At 43.2% G+C, this 19,271-nt stretch overlaps 1 protein-coding gene across 6 annotated transcripts in view; it reads left to right on the top strand.

The window, feature by feature from the left end:
• The window catches only part of FSTL4 (follistatin like 4), a 208,922-nt gene that overhangs the window by 39,140 nt on the left and 150,511 nt on the right, over positions 1–19,271 (top strand). For 4 of the 6 annotated variants that reach the window (XM_071443206.1, XM_071443205.1, XM_071443209.1 and 1 more), the window contains exon 4: positions 9,968–10,054. The exons of the other annotated variants lie outside the window; for them this stretch is intronic. In XM_071443206.1, coding sequence (XP_071299307.1) covers positions 9,968–10,054 — 87 coding nt within the window. The remainder of the gene's footprint in view (positions 1–9,967; positions 10,055–19,271) is intronic. 6 annotated transcript variants of the gene reach the window in all.

Genomic DNA, 19,271 nt, shown 5'->3' with positions numbered 1-19,271 from the left:
TTGGGTTTCATGGGAAAGGTGTCAGAACCATCAGCACACCAAGCTGGCAAGTGCTGACTTTGTGCTTTTGGAGGACTTTCTCCATAAAAGGAGGTCGAAAGGAGTTGAGGTTGGAACACCAAGTTCACTGCACAGACAGATGAAGCCAGAGACCACTAAAAGCCCTGTCTCTTGAAGTGACTTTGTGATAGAAGTGCATGAACATCCCTTGCTGCACGTCCTCATCTATAAGGGTGTTAATGGAGCTTTGAGTAACGCAGTGTGGCACCGCTGCAGTCCCATGGTTTTATCATCCTTTTCTCATTATTTCTACTTCTTCTGTAGGAACCAGACTCATCCTTTCTATTCTTTCTCTTGTTTCAGACATAAAGTGTGCAGGATGCTGCTGGGATGGCATTGATGTGTGTGCAGGCTCACTGCACTGTCCCGGGCAGTCTTGCACGCTCTGCAGCACAGATGGATCTTGTGCCTAGCAATTAATTCCTGTTTCTGCACCTCCTTCCTGCCATTCCCCTGGAGCTGGGCTGAGCAAGATGTGCCACAGCCCTGGGGAAGCTGGGAAGCATAGCTACTTGTTTCTCTCTCCTTGTGTGTTTAAATGAGTTGGGAGCAGAGCTCTTGCTCCCAATGTTGCTCTTGACATTTTATCAATAGTGCCTTCAATAGAAGTTCACTTCTGTTCATTAAAGTTCCCTTTTTACATGTAATGTGTCACTTCTGCCCAAGGGAGAAGGAGGGTGTCTGTAGGAGTGGGGTTGCTGCATCATTTTGATGTTGTCAATTCACAGAGAAATGAGTGATATCAGCACATTGTCTGATGTTCCCCTCCCGTTGCTGGAGCTGATTCACATTCACATTAAAACTCCACAGGTGAAGACCCCTCAGCAATTTTGACTGGTACCAACCATCTTAGCTTGAAACTGTGGTTTTTGTGGAGCCAAAGCATCCTTCTCTTCCCTACCCACATCTTCCATTTGACTTGCCATGGCTATCACCTCAGCAAGGCCAGATTTCAAATTCAGTACATGTTTGTAGTGGAAGGTTTGTTTAGAGTCGTGCTCTTAATGAATGTCTTAATGAATAATGCTTAAATCCAGTGTGTGAATCTTTGCCTGGTGATTCCTAATCTTTTGTGTCTTTTCTAATCTGGACATCAATATGGTGACCCCTAGGCTACTGAACTACTAAGGAAAATTCTAGGAAGATATTCAGGCTTCTTTAAAGGCTTCAAGATATGCTACATGTTTATAGCTGTAAAGGAAGACGTAGTTTTTTCTCCCTAAAACATAAAACAGTCAAGCTGAATGTGGAAAGTTGGATAAGAGCCTCTTACCAATGAAAACCTCCAAATTTGCAGTGCTCTGAGGTTTCCCATTCTGTGCAAAAAATGAGCTATTGGAGGTAGGTGGTTGATCATCCCAAAATGTAAATAGCAGGTCCAAACTACTGGTGATATGTATAAATGCTTGAAGGAAGGACCCAGCTTTCCTTGCTCTCTGAATTGACTATGGCTTGATTCATATTTATTAAGTTACGATAAAAATTCTTGGTGGCTTCTTGAGAAACAAATATAATATTAATGTTGGCAATTAACCCAGTTGTTCTACCATGCAAAAGGTGCAATTTTCCTCTTAATGAAAAATTTAGATCTGCTTTGATCATTTGGAAAGCATGAAGTAAACTAATGAAGCAACTTCAGGACATGAATTCCAACATTCTCACTAGGTAACTACATAGCATCATTCCTCATGGGCCCAGAGGATCTAACTATAAACTCAAAATAGAAAATCACAGAAGAAATTGCAATTAATTTTGCAATGCATTCAAAGAGCTGGAAGGAATTGTGTCAGGCTCGAAAGTGTATCATTTATTCTCTTTGCTGATGCATACAGTCTCTTCCTTCTCCCTGAGAGATGGCACCAGCTCTCCAAGTGAGTAGAAAAGCTGGCACATAGACATTTTCTAGGGCATTAATGGAGTCAAGCACAGAATCAAGGTATTGATAAAGCAAACTGCAACATGTGCAGATGGATGTTTGGGTGTGCATTGTGGGAAATGCTGTGGTGGTGATGATTAACATGCCTGGGGTGTGGATTCCTCTGGGGAGAAGAAAATCCTGTTTGGGCTGTCCTAGGGGTACCTGAGATTGGTGATGAGTTGGGGCTTAACCTACATGTTTGTTTAGCATAAAAATTAATGTCCTTGAAAGGGAAAGGTGGATGAAAGGGCAAGAAGTCTGGCTGGGGTGATTCGGATGGTGCTGGCACAGAGCTGCAGCTCAGGCAGCCTGTGAGCAGCTTCAGCTTACTGATCTGGGACTGCAGGCTGCCAAAATCCCTGCCACAAAGCCTGGCTCTGCCTTGTGTGGCTTAAATGACTCCTTCAGGAATGCATCTGCTGCATCTGTTCAGGGGATAAAGGGATGGTAAATCACAATGGTGCTAATTAATTGTTGTATAAAAAGTTTGTATCACTTTCATAGAATCAGCTTGGAAGGTTGGAAAAGACCTTTAAGATGATCAAGTGCCACCATCAACCCAGCACCACCACCATGGTCACCACTCAGCCATGTCCCCAGATGCCATATCCACATTTCTGAACACATCTGGAGATGGTGACTCTACCACTTCCCTGTGCAATCTGTTTCAATGCCTGACAATCTTTTCCATGAAGAAATTTTTCCTAATACCTAGTATAAACTCCTGGTGCAACTTGATGCCATTTTCTCTTGTCTTGTCACCTGTTGCCCATTTTGCTCTGTAAGTCTTCAGTTCAACTGCTGAACTAACATCAAGCTCTGCCAGGAATGAGGAGCATTCATACCCATCAGCATTTGAGGGCCCTGTTTATTTACAAACCTTTCAGGAGATACACAAATTATTGCTGCTGTGAACCTGGCAATAGGGCTGTGAATGACTTCTTTTTGAGATCCAACTGCATTGAAATTGTGAGAAATAATAAAGGAGACTAGCACAGGAAAAAGCTTTGCAGGCAGCTTGCAGCATTCCTGCCTCACGATGAGCTGAGATGAGCAGATGAAGCTGTGATGGAAGCTGGACCCAAAGCAGGGTGTGACCAGGAGCCACCAGGACCTGTCTGGGATGGAAAGGTGCTCGTGCTGCAATTCATCCGTGCTGTCACTGAGCCTAGAGAGGAAATCCCCACCTGTGGAGGGATAGAATGTAAGAAAATAAAGATAGTGCAGAAGGTAATCTCACCCCTGAGGAGTTGCAGCTGTACCAATCACCAAAGATTAGGAACAGGCCTGCCCTTAATAGGCCACAGCTGTGTCCAATAAGAAGACAAGTGCTACAAGGGAGCTGGAGTTCCTTGGCTGTGCTGTGAAGGGGTATGGAGTTTGTTGGCTGTGAAGAGGGAGTCAGTGCTGTGAGGAGGTGCCCACGAGAAATCACTGAGAAACTATGGACTTTTGCAATAAGATGACAACACCCACCAACAGAAACACAAGGCTGAGGTGACAAGATAGGACAGAGGAACAGAGCAAAGAGAGTTCTGTAAAGTTCATCAAGTTCTGAAAGGGACAACCTATCCAGAGACTTGGTTTTTTTTTAATACTTCAATATGTGCATCCATGTGTATAATTGAAAGAGAAAGGTATTAATTACATTCAGAGAAAAGTGCCAAGATGTGTTTTGAAAAGTATTCAAATATTTTGATAAGTTCTGGAGCACTTCAAGGGGTAGCTTGTTTTTTTCATAGCTTGGTTTGATGTGAAGAGTATCTCTGCAACGTGAAGGAAATTGTATCTTAAAAAGGCATCTAAGCTTATATCGGCTCAACTGTCATTTTCATGCTAATAGCTTATTAGAAGCTGAGTTAAATTGAAGACAGAAAACCTTTAGGGTCTGTTTAAGGCATCATAAATATGAATACTGATGTCTCTTCATGTAACTATTTTTATTAAGGAAAAAAAACAGAGCAATCATTTATCTTGTAAAGACCTTACTAAAAAGAATGATTAGGATGTTAGGTTTATTTTGTGATACTTTTTGCATTCTGGAAGTGAACAGACTCAGTGCTGTGGTCTCACTCTCTGTGCTTTCCTTGCACCAAGGCTGCTGACACGAACCTGAGCAGGGGATCCTGTGCTGCAGGAGCCCTGGCTGTGCACTGAGCCTCGGGAGAGGGGAGGGCTCAGCCTTGGCAATCTCTCCAGGAAACCAGCAGGGAAGCTGTGCACACCTTCTGCAGAAGGTTTCATTTGTCCCCCTTGCTTTGCAGTGTCAGAGCCCAGCAGTGTCAGTTATGTGACATCTGCCATCCACTGTCACGGGGCATAGTGGAGCTGGAAAGCAAGAAACACATCTTCAGAGACAGCTGAGTCTTACAGCATTAGTAGAAAATGTGGTATGGAGACCTGCTCTCTCAGCTGGCAAGGACAGTGTTTCTATTTACTTCTGGTCATTAATGTTTTTCTCTTGCTTCAACATGGAAAAAAAAATTCCAAAGTCTGGGCACCAGAATAGTTCAGGATGAGAGAAGCAATCCATATGTAGTGCTTTAGATCATGATTTCCAATCTCATCACTGTGCCAAGAACCCAGTTATTATTAAGCACTGAATTTTGATGAGATGTTTATGCACAAGGCTGGGAGGTTAAGTCTGTTGTCTCAAAAAATCAGCACTCCTTGCCACTGTCTGAGTCTTGTCCTCCATCTTCTTCTGGAACAGCCCAAATAAACAGTTTTGATAATGTGACACGAAAATGTGAAGGATTTAGAAGGATTTGTTCACTTCGTCTGCAAATAGAAACTTCTTTTCATCAAGGAAAACATTAATTAACACCAACCACAGAACAATTAAGCGTAGTTAATATTTACATGGCATTTTGAATGGACATGGTGATAAATTCCTGTATGATTTTCCAGAGGTAAACTTAATGAGAAATCCATTAATAAACAACAAGCCACAAACAAAACAAAGTGAATGGATATTATCACTTTGCATCCCTGTCACTTCTGTCATTTATCCTTCTTCCTCCTGCTGTATTGGAAGGCAAAGGCAGTGGAAGTTGGGATTCTACATCAAAGTTTCTTGCTCTTTACCCTGATTTCTTTGCTTCATATTGACCATGCTGTCTCCTAGACTTTATATTAATGGATATTTGTCCATTCTTCCATAAATAGATCATGTAGGTGATAAGTAGCTCTTTGAGAGTGTAGGTCTACACACTCAGCAAAACTACATGCAGGGAGACTTGCCAGAAGCAAAATCAATCTGTTAAACTTTGAATATTTCAAAGAAGTTCAGTACTTTGTGTGAACAAAGATGCTGTAATGCACTCAAGCACTTTTTTTGGCTACAAAAGCATATCTGGTGAAAAAATAGCACTGCTCAAATATTCAGTGAAGAATACCACACAAAAATTAATTCTTATAACGGCTGGTCTCATCTAATAATCCAGCTCAGATGCAGGGCTTTGATAGTTTGCAAATTGTTGTAATTTGACTGGGCTGCAGAGCTTGCAGGAGAGGATTAAAGCCTCACCTGTCCAGACTGCATTCCCAGTTGTGTGAATTGGTTGGGCTTTGGGAGGTCCTGGCAGGGCTAACGCCAGCGCTGCTGCCAGCGCGGCTGTGCTCCTGCAGGGACCCCAGCCTGGCCGTGTCTCCAGGCCAGAGAATCTGCGTGTCCTGCTGTGGCACGAGTGCCCCTGCTGCTGCAGGCTCAGCTCCTGCAGGGTTCAGCTGCTGCAGGGTCAGGGCTCAGCTCCTGCAGGGTCTGTGCTGTGAGTGGGTCCAGCAGGAGCAGGGCCTGAGCATTGCGCGGGTGCTGGGCCCCAGCGATGAGGTTCTGGCTTGTGGCCAGAGGGATTCCCCTTAGTGCACAGCCAAGCTGATGTGATGTAAATGATCTGAAAATCTCATGGAATTTTATTTATGGTTTCTTAAGGCCCTGTAGGTGTTTTTTTGTTTTTTTGGTTTTTTTTAAAGAATCATTTTTGTTCTTTATTGGTCCTTAAAGTTTACTAAATATCAGCATTCTTTAGGTCCATGAAACAGCCATAACCACTCCTGTTCTCCAGCAAAGCTATTTCTGTTGTATTTGGGGAGATATTCCTTTCTCTCTCCATAGACTATTGCAGTGTACTCTGGTTAGGGCTGTAGAGCTCACAGGGAGAATACATTGCCATGGGTTTATGTTTCAATTTAGGTGTGATAGAATACCTTGGTCTGCAGATCTCCACTGTATTTTTACTGCATATGTAATGTTCACTGCTTTTGTGAACACTCTTTTCAATCTTTGCTACAAGTTCTTAGTTGCACAAAATTTTAGTCATAGAATGTATTTAAATAATCTTTTGTACAAAGAGATTAATTTTATTCCTTATATTCTACTGAATGTTTATTGGAGAAGACATAAAATAATTTTGCTTTTCTGAATTTCATTGGAATAACATTAGCTTACCAAATGCACTGGTTTTGGAGCCTTTCCATAGTCATCTCCCTTTGCATACAGCTGTATGCATCTTCTCCCTTCCTATATCCAATTAGTTTTCAGCAGCAAGGGATTGAATCGTTCCACTCACATGGCTTCTGCTGTTGCTGTCTATAAATTCTTGACTGTGACACTTTGACTTGTCCCTCCACCTTGCAGGATTCCCAGGGAGCCCAGCAGTGACCAGCTCATGTAACTGCATAGATCTGCAATTGAAGCAGTTTCAAATGCAACTAAACACATCAGGAAAGGATGTCCATAAACCCTCTATGTTTTTACTGTCTATTTTTGATGTTTCCTTGTAAGTGTACTTGTATTCTTCTGAAATGAGTTAACTTGACCCTGAAAGTGCTGCAAAGAAGTCTCACTCGTTAACCAGAGCTGATTAAACAATGGCAAATAGATGCCACAGCCTATCAGGTTTTTGAAGACTGTGGGGAAGTAGCTGCTGCACTTAGGAGAATTTTCTTTGACAGCACAATGATGAGTTTTGGCTCAATATTTGCTTGGAATTGCCCTGATCTGGTGCAGAAAGCAGAGTCTCCCCCTGGGATCATCTTCACTGATGAGGAAACTAATTCTCCATCCACCAATTGTGCTGTGAAGAAATCCCTGCTCTCTGTGTGGGTACATAGAATGGTTTGGGTGGGAAGGAACCTAAAGATGTTCTTGTTCCAACCCCCTGCCACGGGCAGGGACACCTTTCTCTAGACCAGGCTGCTCTAACGGGCAGGGACATCTAACCTGACCTTGAACACTTCCAGGGACAGAGCAGCCACAGCTTCTCTCCCCCACTTCTTGTTTCCAGGAGCAGGAGCTCTGCCTGAATTACAGGGGAGGTGAAACACAAAAAAGATCCTGTGAAATTAATAATTTTCTCATCCCTTTTACCTATTTCCTTCCCTTTTTCATTGAGAAAATGCAACAGTTCTGGCAAAGGCTGGTGCAGCCTCTTCTGGTGCTGATGGTGTCTGACACAGCATTAATGTGGAGTCAGACATGAAAAACAAGGCAAGTAGCATTGATTTGTTGTTTTCCAGCTTGGTTAAGTTCCTTCCGATTGAGGGAAGGGATTTAAATATAGCTTGGCAGTCTGGAGGAAATACACACAACCAGGAGTTGTGTTTCCACTGATCTTAATGGTGACACTCCCACACTACTTCCATGGGATTCTGAAATTATTATTAAGGGTGGGGCCCCAGTAATGCTTCTAGAAAAAAAAGGGGGGGCAAGAGAGGGTGGTTTCCCTTAGGTCTCAGTGATCCTTATGGGTTCTTTCCAACTCAGGGTATTCTATAATTCATCATGGTAGGTGTTAAATGCATGAATGTGGATATGAACATGAATTTAAATCCACTGTCATTAAATTCCACAGTTTACAAATTGCAAATTTTGATTTGTATGTGGGGCAAAAACGCAGGTGAAGGCGAGCAGAGGTATTAAATGCAGTCTTAAATAAATAATCAGAATTCTGCACTCTCTTTGAAGGCACTGCTGGTGCTGCTGTGCTGCTTTCTGCCAGTACCTGAACATTGAGCTCTGCTGGGCAGGGGGCTGTGCTGAGGCCTCGTGGAAGGGCTGTGATCTCCAGGTGTTCTAAAGGGAAAAGTCACTGTGAGGATCAGGAAGGGAAAGCTTTCACTAGGTGGTTCTCAGACAACCTATATTAGTAAGAAAGGTTTCATGAGTAGATTTGCTTTGTCCCTAAATGTTGTGGATTTAAAAGCTCCAATTTTTTAAAAGAAAAAGTGAAAATTTTTCCAAAGTTTCAATTTTTTTTGTGCTTTATTTGAAGTCAAAGAACCCTTTTTGCCATGTAACCTGCTCACACCCTGACTCCTGGGGACCTAGATCAGAGAGATGAGTGTGATGGGGCTCAGGTGTGGGTGGGAACAGGCAGGAAGGCTGAGTCCTGCTGATGCACCACACCTGGTGGTGCTGGTGGGAGGTGGGGTGGGGAACCTTCAGTGCTGGTAAATCTCTGTTCCCTCGATTTGCTGCCTTGGTGTGCCTCTCTACGGTCACATTGAGACACTATGGAAGAGGATTGGGAGTCATGAGCAGGAGGCAATGTACCAGACAGAGGTGGATGTGCCAGCTGAGCAAGCTCTGGAGAAGCACTGGTGAGACAATTCATGTGCTCTGATGTCTGGCTCGACCCAGCAGGACTTTGCCAGGTGTGCAGTGTGAATGGGGGTCCTGGATCCCCTGCAAGGGCTGGTGCTCACCCAAAATGTGTGGCATGGCAAGGTCAAATGTGCATTTGTTCCATGCTCCAGGGGATAGACAATGCCAGGCCCCTTATGGTGGCAGAAACCAGAAATGGGTTGTGTGTGCTGGAAAGCATTAATCTTGCTCCCCCTCAAATACAAACCCAAAATAAGCCTGGGGCTGGGGGCTCCCAGCTGTTGGTGTAGCCTGGGCTGTGCTCCCTTGTGCTCCCCAACCAGGTGGGGCAGAGCCTGGCTCGTGCCTGGTGGGGGCACATCCAAGTGGGATCCAAATACTTTGTGGAGTAGTTTGGATTTGTAATTGTACTGAAGGACTTTCCCCCCAGGTCAGTGAGATGTGCTTCTGTAGCAGGGATGCCCTGCCCTCTCTTGAGCATGGGTTTGGCAGTCATAATCTCATCCCCAGCCCTCGAGGAGCCCACAGGGATCACTGCAGCACTCTCAGCTGCTTTTGGTAATGAGCATCCACTGCTCTGCTGCTCCATGGGGCTGTGAGAGGACTTGGGAAAGGCTGATGGGATGCCTCAATAGAGAACAAGTTAAGGAAGGTTTTAAAGCTTTCGTGCAGAGATACCCTTTGGTGCCTAAAGGAGGCTGCAGAAGTCCTCTGTTTGAATGTTCAAGTTGGAATATGGGATTTTGGTGGTTTTTTCCCTATGTTTTCATGGCTCAGCCTTAGTCTGTCTAGCTCAGAGAGAAGGATTTCATCAAGTCACTCATCGTACTAATTTCCTTGAAATTTTTTGCTAGTTCCATGTGTGCCCTGCATTTTAACACTCTTGTCAGTGTAAGGGGGCAGCAGGGTTGCATACATTGTGTTTTGTTAGTCAGGGGTAGCATAATCCAGGGCTTTTACTGAGCTGCATGGGTGTGTGGTGCTTCAGGTGTTCAAAGAACCACTGGAAATGCCTCTTTAAATTCTTCTCCAGCTACTGAAATAAATCATAAATAAACTTAAATTATGATCTGCCTTCTTTGCAGATTTCTCTCCCCACCTCATGTAGCAGAAAAATCCATGTTGTAAATCCCCTGTGAAGTGCTTTTTGCTGGCAGCTCCCGTGGCTGCATTACAGGGATGCTCACTGCCATATTTCAAATCTTGGGCACCTTTTATTTTCCTCATGCAAGTGTGCTCCTGGGTGCAACTGGGGGAGAAAGACAGCAGTTTGTCTGGATGATGCGCTCTGCAAGCTCAGATAAGAATATCATGACCTAGAAAAGGAGGAAAAAAAAAAAGGCAAAAGAGCCTCCATAACTCAGGGTTTCCTGTTCCTTCAGATAATATGGAGCATGCTCAGCACACCTGGGGATGGAGAATCATCTCCTGGGAAGCAGTGAAATTAAGAAGTGCTGGTGCTGCTGAAGGTAAAAATGAGAGATTGAGTCTTTTGTGTTTTTCTTACATGAGGCTTCAGCTCTCTGCCAAACTTCCCTATTCTGCTCTGAGACAGAGGGGAGCAGCTGTTCCCTCTTGCCACCATACCTGCTCCACTTTGTTGCTGATGTTGTCAGCTGGATCAGAGGGGGAGGAGGGAGTAACTTTTCTTGCTGCTTTCTGTTTACCAGGCTATGTTTCAAGACTAAATTGGGATGTGTCTCTTCCTCTTTGTGCCATGGACATGCTGGATCTGCACGTGGGATGTAAAAAAGGACTTTTGGACCAAAGATTCAGGCTCTGTGCTGATGCCTTTTTTTTTTTTTTTTTTCTTTTTTTAATGGCATAGCTTAGCCAGACTTATCAGCTGATCACAACAGAAAGGAAGCAAAAAAACCCCTCTGAAAATCTGGTATTACAGCACTAACTGCACAAAAGTGGTACTTAGAGTGCTGATGGTATCCTGATAAGTTCAGGGTGCTGTGAAACCAGGTGATTTTTCATCAACTCCTTTTACTTTAGGGATTCCTGTCTTCAAGTTCTCATTTGATTTCTGCAAAATTCCTCTGCTGCAAAGAGTTTTTCTCAATAACAGGAACTGTGGCCAGACTGTAGGCTTGGCTTCGGCTTTCTAGGTTGTGCATTCCTTCAATTCAATTCTACATTTGTGGATAGCATATGTTATATTATGCCACTTCAAGGATTGAAGACTAATAATATGACTAATTGCAGAGAGACTGATGAGACAGAGAATGGATTGGTTGAAAAAGCTAATTTTCAGGTGAGACTTTGGCACCCTCATTCCCAATGCCTGACCCCTCAGGAATTCCTATTTCTGTGAGTTTAGGTTTTCCACTGAAAACAGTATGCTATGGGTGAGCCTGAGAATGGTGGGACAAAGCAGTCACTGTTCAAGCTTTCTTTTGTTTCCATAAGAAATGTTGACTGGTTTAGATTGAATGATCAATTGATGCCTCTCAGCATGCACACACACTGAATTAATTTGATAATTATTTGGGTAAAGAAGAATATTTTTTTTTAGTATACAATAAGAAGAAATCATATCCTGAAAAGTAAATGTCATGATATTGATCAAAAATTTGCAACAGCATCTCCAGAACTTGTTGCCACTGCTGAATACTCTTTTCCTTTCCTTCCTCCTTTCATTTTAAAGGTACCTTTCGATACCAACTGCATCACTAAACATTTCAAGGTTTTGTTGTTGGTTTGTTTTTTTCCTTTTTCCTGCTGTTAGTACTGGGTGGTTTGTGCTTGACTGATCATTCCTGGTGAAGTCTTGTGTGAAGCAAGCTGTTGGTGGGACAAGGTGGGGGTACCCAGCTCAGGAAGCAGTTGCTCCATGGCGTAATGGAGCTAATGGCACTACAGCTGTGGGTACATCTGATGTTAAACTACCATTATTTAAACTTTATGATGCAAGAGACTGCCAACTCTCCCACTTGCAGCATATAAATTATGTCAATTGCTCATGCACTTTTTTTAACCCTGATTTCTCTTGAATTATGGATGATAGACAGGGCCAGAATTTGCTTTTAGTGTTCCCTTGTGGCTGTGTGTGTGCTGAGTGCACTGAGCAGTCATAATCTCAGTGTGTGCAGCCAGGGGATGTGTAACATAATTTGGGCTATGACCATGTAGCTTGTACCCTTACCATTTAGGGAGTTACAACATCTGAAACTTGGAGCTATTTTGGGGCAGGGTGGGTGCTTTGATGCTGGGTTTGACCTGCCGAGGCTGGAAGGTTTCAGAGCTGTGAACTCCACATCCCTGGTGGGTTTTTGAAAGGCAGTGTGATGTTCCCTTTCAAGAGAGCCCTCTGTTGTGGGGATTAGAGCGTGTCTTCCAGGCTTCATTGTGGGGAGGAATAATAGCTCCTGTCTGTAATGAAAATATTATGATTGCCATGCTTTGAAGTTCTCCAGCCCAATGTGTAGCAGTGGAGTGCATTCAGCTATTCATTTAGTTGACTGAATACTCTTGTGTGGGTAGGGAATGGGTTTGCCTGGAGCAAATGAAAGCAGCACACTCCAAAGGTGATGGGGACCAGCCAAGCTGCTGGCTTTGCTGCAGTTCTGACTACTGGTACTGCTCCTCAGCAAGGAAAGCCTTTTAAAAGGTGTCAGTGCTGTGCATGGATATTGTAGAACTTTTGTAGAAGGAAGTCAAGGTGCTGCTGCTTTTAAGATAATTTCTGCAGCATTTATTGAATAATGTGTGTTTTAAGGTGTACTAACAGCAGATGTTTGTAAATTATATGAGGCAGCTATAAACAGTGTGTCTGCACTCCTGTTGCTACATCTGGATTCAAATAAAATTTAAGACTTTTTTTTTTTCTTGCTTAAATATGAAGAAAGCTTCACTCCCTGGCATATTGATTTTACAAGCATTAGCACTTTAATCAAACAGCTCTGAAGTGTTGCACTTCATTAACTGATCTTTAGGAGGAAAGTGCAAACTGTTTGCATTGGGTGAAGCCTGTCCTTGCTGATAGCACTTGAAATGCCCAGTGCTGGAAGATGTTAGACATGAGTCGTGCTTGGAGGGGGGGCAGCAGAGCTCAGAGCTGTGGAAATGGCTGGGTGGGAGAAATTTGTGTAGTCAGGTGTTGGGGCAAGTTTTGCTACAGGAAAACCCACAGCACTGTCAGGGAACAGACTGCCCGGGGCAGTGGTGGAGTCCCCATCCCTGGAGGGATTTTAAGACATGTGGATGTGGATTTTAAGACATTGAAGATGTGGTGTAGTGGTGGACTTGGCAGTGCTGGGGGAGCAGTCAGACTCCATGGCCTTGCAGGCTTTTCCAGCCTAAATGTTTCTATGATTCTGTGATTTCACAGGAAAAGTCTTTAGGCTTGTGAAGCCATATGGAAGCAAATCTTAGTTTAGCTCAGAGGAGATGGGGATGGGATGTCAGATTCTTTAATGTGGCCAAATGAATCCTCCTGCAGAACAAGGTGCTGCTATAGAAGCTCATGCAGTAGGATCAACCACTGGGAATCTGGGCTGGACACTGCTCCCAGCTCTGCTGCCCATTGATGCTCATCAGGCTTCTGAGAGCACTTGGATGGCCAATATTGCATTTCTAATACTGTAATACTGTTTACAGGCATGATTATGAGGTCTTATTAATAGTAAATATTGTATAATGAACACATGTACAAATAATGACTTCATAAGGTTACCTAAATCATTGCTTTAAAAGTGGCTAGAACATTACCTTATTACAGTAATGTTTAAAATCTAAAGTATTCCATCAAAGTTTTATTTCCTTCCATATTTTCCTTATTCTTCTGTTTTCTTTTTTTTTTTTTTTTCTTTCCACACTTTTATTTTTGACATTTTGGTATATGCAGTCACCAGTAAGATATATTTACCAAAAATACCGTGGAAGCACTTCCAAAGTATTAAACCATGTCTGTTGACAGCTGCAGTCTCTCACTGGCACACATATGTGTAAAATACTGTTATGAGACCATTTAATGGGTGCAGTTCATTAAGACAGGAGAAAGAGGTTCCTGGTCTTCCCTTCCCAGAGCCATGTGGTCCCTGAGATGCTTTGCTAGCACAGACCTGTCTGGAGAAAATCCCTTAATCCTTGGGTGAGCAAATACGATGAGAATGTTCCGTGCTTTGTTGTGTGCTATGATCTAATTGAGATTTAATGCATTCTACCATGTCCCTGCTGTGGACTCCCCTTGGACCCTCTGGTACAAAGCAAGGTGTTGGCAGCTTTTTTTTCTGTATCCCAGTTTATGCCTTCCAAGACTTCCAGGTTTTTTTTTTTTTTTTTTTTAGTTTGCACATGTGGAATAGTTGTGCTGGCAGAGATGCCCAAGAAGGGAAGAAATGAGATCTTTGGTCTTCTTTCAAAATGCAATATTTGCTTTAAGAGTATTGAATATGATTCTTTCATATTCCCACCCCTCTGTTTAATAACTATGTATTTGCTACTGATCATGTTAAACACATCTGCACCTCACACAATGGTATCTTATCCCACAGCAATATTTCAGTATAAAATCAATTGGAATTGCCAGTACAAGTGTGTGTAACAAATCCAGTGGGAAGAAGTTTTGGACAGCTTTTGGAGCTTATAAGGGAATTCAAGTCCACAATGGTGCCTGTGCCAGCCTGGGGACACTGAGCCCCTGTCCCAGGTTGTGCCTTTTATTACTAATCAGGGACATGCATTGGATTTTCACATTAAAAAAACCAAGAAAAATAGTTGTTCTCCTTATCCCTAAACTCCATTCCTGAGAATCTGAGCCCTCTTTGTAACAGAGGGGCACTTACAAGGGAAGAGATGCTGTAATTTCTAATTGTTTTATATGTTTTAGCCACTAAAGTGGGCATTGTTGAGGCAAATAGGACTTTAAATGTGAACTTTGGGGAACTTGATTGCAGTTCAGGATCACTCCTGCCATCACACAGAGAGCAATTTGCCTGTTTCTTGTTTTCTTTTTTCTTCCCCTTCCTTGCCAGCTGGTCATTCACTCCATTTCACTGGGAGACCCGAGGAGTTTCGTATTTATTGACAGCCTCAGACCTTTTTTCCTCCAAAATGGGCACTCTGCATGTTGTTCCACCTGAGTAACCTGGAGGCAGCCATTTGGTGCCTGCAGTCCCGTTGGAGGCAGTAAATCACCCTCCAGGATCCCTGCTCTGGGGACCTGCTCTGCAAATGCAGCTCCCATTGGTGTCAGTGAGGATTATGAACATGAATAGTTGGCAGCTCTGGTTTGTCCTTTAGGTAGAGACGAATATTTCCTTTGAAAAATGCAGGTTTTAAAGTCAAAGCTGTGCTACATTATTTAGTTAAATTTTAGAAAATTTTCAAATAATACCTTTTTTGCCTTTTTTTTTTCTTTTTCTTAAACATGAGCTCAATCTCATGGACAAGCCCAGCTGTAGCAGCTCTGAAGTTGTTTGAATCTCCCATGCTGGGTGTTAATGGGAACAGAAGCAGTTGAGCACATGCACATCAATAGGAGACTCGGAAGCATAAAAATTGAGTTCTCTCCTGCCTTTTCCTTTCCTATAGAGAAAATAGGCCCCATTAGTACAGAAAGCTTTGGCAAGGTGGTATTTGCAGTCTAAGACTGGAAAGCAGCTGCCATCCCCAGTGTGTTGTTCAGCAGAGGACTTCACTTTTCATTGCTGCCAGTAATCCTATTTACTGTGAGCACAAAATGCCAGCTGGGTTTTGGCTGCTGGATGTGAGGTTCTGTTGTGAATGGGTTGATGCAGTTTTGTGCTGCAGTGGATCTGATGGAGCCACACACAGGGACACACTGCCCAGCCACTGGCAGGGACTGTCAGCCCTTTCCAAGTCATGGTGTGATGGGAAGAGCCAGGCTGGAGGGGATCAAACACAATTTCTGTCTCTAAAGCAAATGTTTTTGGAAGTGAACTTTTCCCCCCCCGGCATTTGCAGTCATCCCTGTCGTGCTGCTCGTGTATTTCCTTTGCAAGCTTTAGGCTCCTGCATTGCTGTGCTACAGAATATTGCAGCACACCAGGCTGGTGGGGAGGCATTGGTGGGTCCTGGATGGGGTCTGCAGAATGGGGGGACCTGGGTGCCTTGTCAAAGGGCAGTACCAGCTGCCTCTCTGCTGATAATTCATCACTTGATCTCCATGTGCTTATGGAGAAGAGTTGTGTCCTTGCCACAGGATGTTCCTATTTACTGTTTGTATTTATTTATTTATTTCCTTTACTCCTGCAGAGTCAAATATAGTGACTCTCACTGCTTTTTTTCCTTTTTTCCTTTCTGGTCAGACATCCAAAAAGATTGGTGGAAATGCTGCCTCTTTTCTTTCTTTTGATCTGTTTCATCATTCCCTTGTTCCCTCCAACCTGCCCAAGAGCTCTGTGTGCTGATCCAAATGGACAAGTGGCAATGACAGAGGCTGGGGTGACAGACCAGGGAGTTTCTTGAATTGTCCCCCCTTTTTACAGTGAGATTTACTTCATTTTTCTAAGGCATCAGGGAATGAACTTGTATTCCAGTCTCCTATCCAAAATATGGTGCCTACCTGTTCTTGGCTCATGCTGGGCATCTCATGTCTCTGCTTTAAATTGGTGCCATTGGCTTTCTGGGGCTTTCATGGTGTTTATCTGAGCTGTGTGCACATGTACCCACTGCTTTGAGCTCCCTGTGTGTGTGCTCTCCTTGTCCTCCTCTCGCTGTAGTTGTGCTGTATCCGTGTGGATCAGCCCCACGACATGCCCTGCACCAAAATGCCTTTTGTTCTGTTCCCTTTCTTAAAAGAATAAAAAAGCCCCATAATGCTGCCTTTGCCCAATATGCTCTGATGTTGATGACTGATGATTGCTGCTTATTCCAGCTTTTTATCTCAAGCTTTTTCTCTTCTGCTATTAAATGTGACCCTCTTGTTTTCATTTGGTGCCTTTGTATTCAAAGGGAAACAGTGTTCAGTTGATTTTATCAGTTGTTGCTTGTTTCTATTCCGTGTACAGAGCACTTTCAAAGGGAAGGGAGTGAATACATGTACTCTTATTTTATAACCACCCTTTCAGATCTGGCTCTCTCCACGCTTTCCTGGTGTGGGTGACTGAGGAGAGCTCCCACACCCTGAATGCAGGCTGCTGTCTTTGTTTGGCAGCAGGATAAATCCTGGATGGACTCTTTGTATGGTTGTGGACAAGCATTGATGCCATGGAGGGGAAAAAGCTCATTGTGGGGGTGAAGGGAAGGGCCTCTGCTCTCCTGGGCAATTTCCCAAACCAGATGCCCGGCCTTACAAATAAAGAAAATTCAGATTAAACTAAAACCATCTGAAACAAAAATACCACCACTGCAGAAACCCTTAATTAGTTATGGATTTTTGTCTATTTTTTATCTCTTCTGAATTTTTATTTTTAGATAGTGAGTCTCAACCTGAGAAACCAGTGATACATTCTACTCCTCACAATCAAAACGAAAAGCAGCTAATCTCAGCATTTTGGTGCTAATGCTCCATTTCTGCACTGGTACCTTCAGAGCCAGTTTTAACATTATATGAAGTTTAAAGGCTTTTCACTTTCAAACTAGCTTTTTAGTAGGTTTTTTTTTTTCCATCTTACTGTGTTATCCTTTCAGGAGTTTCAGTAGCCAATAACTCTTCCATCAGGTAAATGCACTTTAAAATGCTTCCTTCAGCACAGAACAAATACAGAGAGAGTAAAAGGTTTGTAATGCAGGAGAAATGGCATTAATTCTGCTGTCCCCCTTTGTAGAACAGCACAGGGAAAAGTACTGGGGTTATTTACCTCAAGAGTAGGAAGAGATCTTGAAATGTCATTATTCAGAGGAGATAAATCTTTAATCACAGTCAGAGTGATTTCCATAATTGATGCAAAATCAAAATCCTCAGGGAGGGGCTGAGAAATAGGTTTGCCCTGGGGACACAACCTCAAAATTCTGGATATTAACAATGGCTGTTAGGTCTGACAGGCACTTGCTGACAGACTCAAGGGCTTTGTTCATCATGAGATGAAGGTTTCCATTGGCTTCAGATGGAGATAAACAAAATGGTGTGTCCACAAAATACAGATGTCCTGGCTTAGACCATAAATAGAAAATTAAACAAGTGGAGAATTACAAAATTAGCACTAGGTGCAGAAGAGCTGCATGCAGTTGCTTTTAAAAATAGTGTTTCTCCTTATTCCTTAGTCTTGGAAAGGAGTTCATTAAGGATAACAGAGAATGGGAAAGGGAGTGCAAATTGCTATTGATTGGTGTTGGGCTGTGGAGATGTTTCAGTCTGGTTTCAAGCTCCTGGAGCATGTCCTGCTCACTCCCACTGACCAGCACTGAATTAAAGCTTGGGGTGCTGCAGTCTCTTGTGCTAGAGCAAGGGCAGCTGCTGGGGCACATCTGGAGTCAGGAATTTGGGGGGGATGCTTGTACATTTTTAATATGTTGGTAACATTGCAATTAAAAGCAACTTGCTCCTCCTGGACGTGCACACACCTGAGTGCAGCTTGTGCTCCATGGCTTGGTTTGAGCAATGAGCTGAGCCCAACCTTTGAGCTGCTGAGCAGAACTGGGCTAATCTCAGGGTTATCTGCAGTCCCAGTGCAATCTGTACATTTGTCTTCAGGACTGTCCCATTGGAAGATGTTTGGTTTGTTTGGATTTGCTATCATTTAAATGTGCTTTGTTCCTGAGTTTTTCTGAACCTTAACAGATGAGCACTTCATAATGCATGTAGGGAACATTTTAAAGACACATCCTGCTCTTGCTAATTTTTAAAGGCAGTCCCAAGGTGGGATGCAGTCCTGCACAAGCTGCCAGCAATGTCTGCCTTGCACATCCCTGGCAGTGTTCAAAGCCAGGCTGGAATGGGCTGGAGCAGCCTGGTCTGGTGGAAGATGTCCCTGCCCACAGCAGGGGGGTTGAAATAAGATGATCTTTAAGGTCACTTTCAACCCAAACCATTATATGATTCTAGGAAAACTATTTTATAAGATATCCTTTCTTCTGTATCCCAGTGCAGATATAACACACCTTTCTTCAGTATTTGTGGGATTGTAATTCTCCCCATAATGGACCTGTTTGGCTCCTGCTTCACACTTGTGCTGTGTGGTAACACTCCTGAACTCATAATCTATGAGGCTCTAAGGCATCTTGTTAGGAAAACATAAATGAAATGTCTTGGGGCAAAAAATGTGAAAAGACACTGTGCAGCCTCAACAGTTTCAGGCTGGAGGTTTATGCTGATTTAGGTGTGATGCAGGAAGGACACTAATCCTCTTGCTAAGGCTGCTCCTCAATCAAGAAAAATGTCTGAGTCAAATACAAGTTTGGCTTTACCCAGGAGAAAAAACCACCCAAACACAAAACACCTGCACTAACACAAATCCCATTACAACTTAATAGCTTTAATATTTTTTCCCCTTTTATTTCCAGTGAATGTTAACTTTTGTAGAAAAGCATCAGTTCTCAGAAACAGACTCACAAAATGAATCCAGTCCCTAATTTTCACACAGAGCTCTCTGCCTTCCTTTATGTGTAGTAGTAAATGACAGAAGCATTGCAAGTTGTACATAGATGCAACTATTGATAGATTCCATCTGGAAGCTTTTACCCTTGTAAATTAATCTGCTTGGGACCAAGGGGCAGGAGAAGGAAGGGACAGGAAAAGACTCTACAGATTCATTTTCTCAATAGATTGAGCTGAGT

Source organism: Agelaius tricolor, unplaced genomic scaffold (assembly GCF_023055355.1).
Source record: "Agelaius tricolor isolate 1412-34295 unplaced genomic scaffold, bAgeTri1.0.p SCAF_18, whole genome shotgun sequence".
In the NCBI taxonomy this organism is placed as follows: Eukaryota; Metazoa; Chordata; class Aves; order Passeriformes; family Icteridae; genus Agelaius; species Agelaius tricolor.
Note: the sequence above shows the minus strand (reverse complement) of the source record. Positions and strands in the feature narration are given on the sequence as shown.